The following is a 6,549-nucleotide window of genomic DNA, read 5'->3' as shown; positions in this document are numbered from 1 at the left end:
ACACTGTACCACTGACCCGAGTGTTGATGATAAATGGTGAGAAGAAAAAAAAAAAAAAAAGACTGAACTCTTTGCTTCACGGTTCTTCTGCAGTGCGTTAAAAGACCTTGAAATCCTCCAATATCCCTTCCGAGACTTGTATTAAATGACATTAACCATCGAGACATTTAAAAAAAAAAAAAAAAAAAAAAAAAAAAAAAAAAAGACGTATTTCTAGGGATGAGAATAAAATGGAAATAAACGTCGAGCCTTTGATGTGTACGGATACATTGAAGCGCGGGGGGGATTAACTTCTGTCGCCCCCTAGTGGTGCATCAACACACTGCCGTTTTCGCGCTCTTTCTGTAGCCGCCGCAAACACCCGTTAATAGCGCATTTTTTAAAAATGTTCAGTCGGTCTGTGGGGATTAAATAAGCACCTTGGACAGAACCTTGCCATTTTCAACCCCAAGCATTACTCTAAAAAATGACAAGATCGCAGTATTTTACTCATTTTATTTAGAAACATATACATACATTTACTATAAAAGCCACTGCATTGCTAATATTTCCTTCAGTCTATATTCTACCTGTATATTTAGAGGAAATAATAAATACAAAACTGAAGTTATCATCGCCATCCAAGTATCCCACCCCAGGTAATAACACACCAAAGATTAATGCCTAGCAGTGTCTCTTCCCCAATGACAACTCAAACTGTTACTGTAAATACTGTATACTCTTAGGAAAAAATGCAGGCAGGTCAGACATTAACAATATTTTGCCCAAATGCATCTGCAATGATGTGAAATTGAGGAAAGATGTTGGAATAATTGATGTTACACTGCTGGGATTTATTTGCAAGCTCCAATTACCCAGACTCCGATTCCCACTGCTTCATAATATTCCTAATAATTATTTTTAAAAGTTTTTGAGCATCATTATAAGTCCATTTATAAAGTCAGAAGAGCGCATAAAATTTATGAACAACCGCACAGAGAACAAAGTGGCCTTACACTTGACATCTTTGCACACTGGGTTTGAGGAACTACACATACTCTGAAAGAAGTGGTTTTAATCATGCATTCAAATTTTACACACAAGTCATCAGAAGCTCAGAGTATTTCTTTGCAATGATATATAGTAATTTACAACATTGACTTAACCTATACATAACACCAAAAGGCATAAGAGAGATTTCACGAGTAGTCTTGTTTGAAAAAATAATTGTTTATATAGATATTATAATAAAAATGAGAGGGAAATAAACTATATACACCAGGTGGGAACCTTTCTAATTACCCCTAAAATTTCAAATGGTCAGCTCACTCAAAACAGTCAGAAGAAGATAAAATCTTTGGATTTTACATCACCAATCACAGCAATCATTCTCAGCTGACCAATAACTTTCATTCCTAAGGCACAGGTTTGTAAAACATTGACAATTTCTAACAGAAGAGTTATGTAAAGGATGTACACTGTTGAGCTTCAAATAGTAAGCGGTTCACATATTTATTTCATGAAATAAATTATGGAAAACTTGATAAGTAACCAAATAAATATAGATGAAGCAATAACTGGGAACTCGGGAAATGTGCTGAACTGGGTTTCACGAGCAGACAGAAAAAAAGAGAAAGTGTCTAAATTCCATTAAAATAGACAAATAAATAAAATTCAAAAAAAAAAAAAAAAAAAAAAAAAAAAAAAAAAAAAACCCCCCCACACACAAAGAACAAGCATGCAAATCAGAGTCCATTTCAGAAACTAAGCCAGTTTGGGCCTTTTAAACTAGGATAAGTTTTGTCAATAAAGGATATATCATTCATATGGACGTAAGCAGTTTATTACTGTGCTTCATTTGCTAGCGACATGACAAAATTAAGGGCAGTTAAGTGTATTATTTAAATAAGTTTTTTTCAAGATTATATCAAGACAGCACTGTATACGGTTGTTGGGTATAGCATTCGAATACGTGACTTTAAATTCTTACCACCTGTACTCCACAGCGTCCACGGAATCTCCATTTGAAAAAGACTAAAGTCTTACCTGCTATAAATACCGTTTTATTTACTTATTTTTGGAAAATATGGTCTTTAAATATCAACTATGCATACTACAGGTAAAAAAAATATGAACGGATTAGAAATAACCTCAGAGGAAGCGAGAGGAACATCTCATTGATGGGTGTCCTTCAAAACAGAGCCAGAAGTACAATTCGAAACACGTCTTTTTGAGCAATGCCCACCTGCAGTAATGTGACTGTTGCGGTTATACTTTCCAATATTGCGTGGTTCTAGTGAGCTGTAAGGTAAATGCGGTAAGTGGTAACTGGTAAACCAAACGGAAAAAGAAACTGTCAGTAAATGAAAAGCCAAAGCACCGTCCATACGGACCTATTGCAGAGGAGATGTTCCTCCGCCTTCCGCGACAGTCCCGTCTCGGTGCCGGACCGTGATGTCGGCAGCGCTGCCGTGGCCCCCGCCCCACCGCCCCCGATTTTTAGAAAAGGCTGAGACGGCACATCTTCTACACCTGTGGCAGCTGTCTGGACAAACAGGGGTGGAAGAGGAGTCTCCCGAAATCCTCTCATCATCCATAGGGAAGGTTCTGTCACAACGTTGTGGGCTGGCCGGCAACTGGAAGAACAAGACGTGCATCTCAATGAGGCGGTGCAAAAGGAGGGTGCGGAACATCCCGAAAGACCATTCGAACCCGGGCCACGGACCGTCCGCCCCTCCCCCACCCGCTAGACGGCACCGCAGCGTATGGCTCCAACGCCACCAGGCAGGGAAACGGCTTCTTCCCCCCAGCAATAGGAACATCGGCCAGTAAACAATCACTCCACCCCTCAGATGGCGCATCAGCGCTTTCTCATAAACTGCAATATTTTGCTGACATTTCAAATTTATATTCCCGTGACATCACATGTTTGTACTACTCAAATATAAAGCACCATATCTGCACCTCATCCTAAGGACATCATATTATATATTATGACCAACCGATTGTGCACATTTTTTGGCACCAGTTAATGAGAAGTTACTGGCCGGTGTTCCCTTGTCTTATTTCTGTTTATTACCATATTTGTACCGTGATACGCAATGCAATTATATTATAATATTGCAATATTGTATTGTGTATTTGTCATAAATGCCCATATTTCCTGTTAACTATATTTACCGTGTGGTATGTATGGCACTGGGACGACTTATTTTGCACCCAAACTTGCACTAAGCGAACCATATTTTGTTTCCTCTGCACACCTGTGTGTAGTGAAATCACGACAAACACAAACTTGGGGAAAAGTATGTAAGGCCTGTTAATAAAATTATTACTCCAGATTAGTGTGAAAATTGATGTTGTGCAAACATTGGACACTTGGTCTAACTGACAATCTCTCTGCGTGCATGTAATTGCTACTCCTGGAGTGTGTGTGTGTGCGCGCGTGTGTGTGTGTGTGTGTGTGTGTGTGTGTGTGTGTGTGTGTGTGTGTGTGGGGGGGGGGGGTGTCCTTGCTCACCACGGGATTTAATGTAGCACTGCTGGCAGTTGAGGAGGCCGTTGCGAATCCGCACATCTGTGCCAGTGCTGGTGTCCCCCAGCTGTCCCCTGCAGACGCCGCACTGGGGAGCGCACACACACACAGGAAGACACACACTGACCTCTCCAGACTAACTGCCCACTGAAAAATGTCCCAAAACCTCCATAAAAGTAGCAAACAGGAAAAGATGGCAATAGCATCAGATTTCATCTAGAAACATCCCATGAAAATCTAGCAAAACGGAGGAAATACACTTCTGAGCATGTTTTTAAAGCATATGCAAAGACCAGAAAACATAAACCTTCATTAAAAACTAACATCCAGCAGAGGAACAGAGTTCATGGGAATAAACATACTTTTAAAGATTTTTTTTTTTGTCCTACACCACACAATATATGTTATTGATATGTGTTGTAGCAATGATTGTCTACAAGACTTGATCACACGCTTCACCCCAACCAGACTGTTACGCTCTTCCACATCTGCCTGCTTGGTGGTCCGACGTACGAAAGGTAAAGCACGGAGGTTCTGGTCTGGCTCTGTTGTGGTGGAACGTCCTCCCCCTCTCAGAATTGCTGAATCCCTGTCCACATTTAACAAAACCGCTGCATCCGCAGAGCCACCAGCATCGCGAACGACCCCTCTCACCCCTTTCACGGACTCTTCGCCCTGTTGCAATCTGGCAGAAGGTACAGGAGCATCCGTGCCACCACCAGCAGACTCCTGAGGCAGTGAGATGACTACACCCTGCTGACTCCTAACGCTCACCTGGCACAGCGAACCCAGCATGACTCCAGACACTACAAACTGCCTACAGCTCACAGCCCATGTCCGCATCCACGTCCTGTGTGTTTATTTACCGTCTTGGACTCTGTTCTGTGTTGCACCATGGTCTCCGGAGAATCGATATTTCATTCCAACCCCTCCCCACCCCCCGCTTAAGTAGTACATGCCAAAAACCAATTGATAAATCAATAATTTTAAGCAGAAAATAGTCATTTGCAACATTATTAATTATGTCCTGGCCATATGTTAAAACCATTTTAGTGGTACGATGGTAAAGAAAGTATAATTTTTTTTCAAAACATGAACATTTCTGGGTGATTCCAAACTTTTGAACTCTAGTGCATCTGTCCATCCACCCACGTCACATCTACCAATCAGTCCATTTATATTTATTTACCCATCAGTCCATCAAATCTACCCATCCATCTGGCACCAGTTCCTAGGTTTTATAACGTTTTGAACGCTATAAAATATCCAGTTATGTGCGATATAAAAACAATGAAATCGCTGACGTCCTATCAGAACGGAAGCGCCGTGGCATCGTCCGCTTACCTTGAAGCAGCTCATGTGGAAATACAGGCTAAGGGTCTCGATGATCATGGCGGCCCCTCTGCCCAGGGGGTGTCCGCAGCTGGAGCAGAGCTTCTTCCCGCTTACCGACCTGCACGGGGTGACAAACGTCCAAAATCCGAGCCGCTAAGCTTCCTGAAATCAGCGTCCTCGAGCGGCCCTGGAGCTCGCCGCTTACGTTCACGCAACGAAGACCGAGCGCTTCCTTCACCTCCAAAGGCATGTTAGCCATCTTCACGGCTCTCTCTCAAAACCTTTTAGTGAACGCGAACCGATTTTATTGTTCTCACCCCAAACGCAGCAGCACCTTTGTGTTTCCGAAAGCTTTGAGAAAACGTGGGCAGAACAGCTGGCAAATTATTACGCTCTTATGGGTTGTATCCTTGGAAATGAACCAAAGGCAACGGTGCATAAATGAATGGATGAAGAAAGGCTTGTGCTGTCCTACCTGCTGGGGGATGGGGGTTGGACATCTGATGGGCATGAGGATGAAGATGAAGATGACTTAGGTGAATTTGTTCCTACATTTTCGCAGGATGCAGCCCTGGAAAGAAGCCAGCGCCACACTCAAGACGGGAGACCAGCTTTCGACGAGGACAACGGGTAGCGACACAGTTCCAGGATGAAACCTTAGAATTTATCACGAACTTCTCTGGGTCTAATGACCCTGGAAAGGTCTGTACGGCGACAAACGCACACCTCTTCGTCCCCCCTGACGGCTCATGCCGACAGCTCCAGCTGCGGTCCAGAGAGGCCGTCTTCAGCCTCACCTCCTCCTGCAGATGCCCATTGGAGCACTTCCTGCTGTCGCATGATGTACCTGGGGGAGAAGCAATCAGTTCCACCGGCTGGATAAGTGTGATTAGGAGAAGCTCCATCCTTACGCTCATAGACCTATTCTGTCTGAATAAGATGGACCTGAAGGAGCCAAAATACAGTTGAGCCTTGTGCAGCATCTGTTCGTGTAATTCCAGTAAAACATCCTTCATTCCACTGCACTGTGTCGAAAAGTCAGTCTTTTCATTTTATTTCATTTTTAAGGCGTTTTGCAGTCTTTTCCTCAATATTCTGCACCTTGCTGTTACAAGAACATGCTGTTAATGTTTACATTTATTTATTTAGCAGATGTTTTTCTCAAAAGCGACTTCCAATGAACTCTATGTAGTGTTATCAGCCCACACACCTTATTCACCGCGGTGACTTACACTGCTAGATACACTACGTCACTCATCCATACATCAGTGGAACTCTCTCTCTCTCTCTCTCTCTCTCTCTCTCTCTCTCTCCTCTCTCTCTCTCTCTCCTCTCTCTCTCTCTCTCTCTCTCTCTCTCTCTCTCTCTCTCTCTCTCTCTCTCTCTCTCTCTCTCTCTCTCTCTCTCTCTCTCTCTCTCTCCTCTCTCTCTCTCCCTCTCTCTCTCTCTCTCTCTCTCTCTCTCTCTCTCTCTCTCTCTCTCTCTCTCTCTCTCTCTCTCTCTCTCTCTCTGTGTGTGTGTGTGAACCTGAACAGCATGTCTTTGGACTGTGGGAGGAAACCAGAGCACCCGGAGGAAACCCACACAAACATGGGGAGAAGATGCAAACTCCACACAGACTGAACGGGGATCGAACCCACGTCCTCTTGCACCACCCAGCGGGATATACATTACATATCTTTCATATATATCATCTTAAG

General features: G+C 43.2%; 1 protein-coding gene across 6 annotated transcripts in view; it reads right to left on the bottom strand.

The window, feature by feature from the left end:
• Positions 1-1,673: 1,673 nt before the first annotated feature.
• LOC108930824 (LIM and calponin homology domains-containing protein 1-like) overlaps positions 1,674-6,549 on the bottom strand; it is an 87,822-nt gene continuing 82,946 nt past the window's right edge. For all 6 annotated transcript variants that reach the window (XM_018746245.2, XM_018746248.2, XM_018746246.2 and 3 more), the window contains 5 exons: positions 5,576-5,696; positions 5,325-5,420; positions 4,859-4,967; positions 3,500-3,602; positions 1,674-2,615 (listed from right to left, as the gene is read on the bottom strand). In XM_018746245.2, coding sequence (XP_018601761.2) covers positions 2,590-2,615; positions 3,500-3,602; positions 4,859-4,967; positions 5,325-5,420; positions 5,576-5,696 — 455 coding nt within the window. In that variant the 3' untranslated portion in view covers positions 1,674-2,589. The remainder of the gene's footprint in view (positions 2,616-3,499; positions 3,603-4,858; positions 4,968-5,324; positions 5,421-5,575; positions 5,697-6,549) is intronic.

This window comes from Scleropages formosus, chromosome 5 (genome assembly GCF_900964775.1).
Source record: "Scleropages formosus chromosome 5, fSclFor1.1, whole genome shotgun sequence".
In the NCBI taxonomy this organism is placed as follows: Eukaryota; Metazoa; Chordata; class Actinopteri; order Osteoglossiformes; family Osteoglossidae; genus Scleropages; species Scleropages formosus.
The sequence above is the reverse complement of the archived record's forward strand: the minus strand, read 5'-3'. Positions and strand labels throughout refer to the sequence as shown.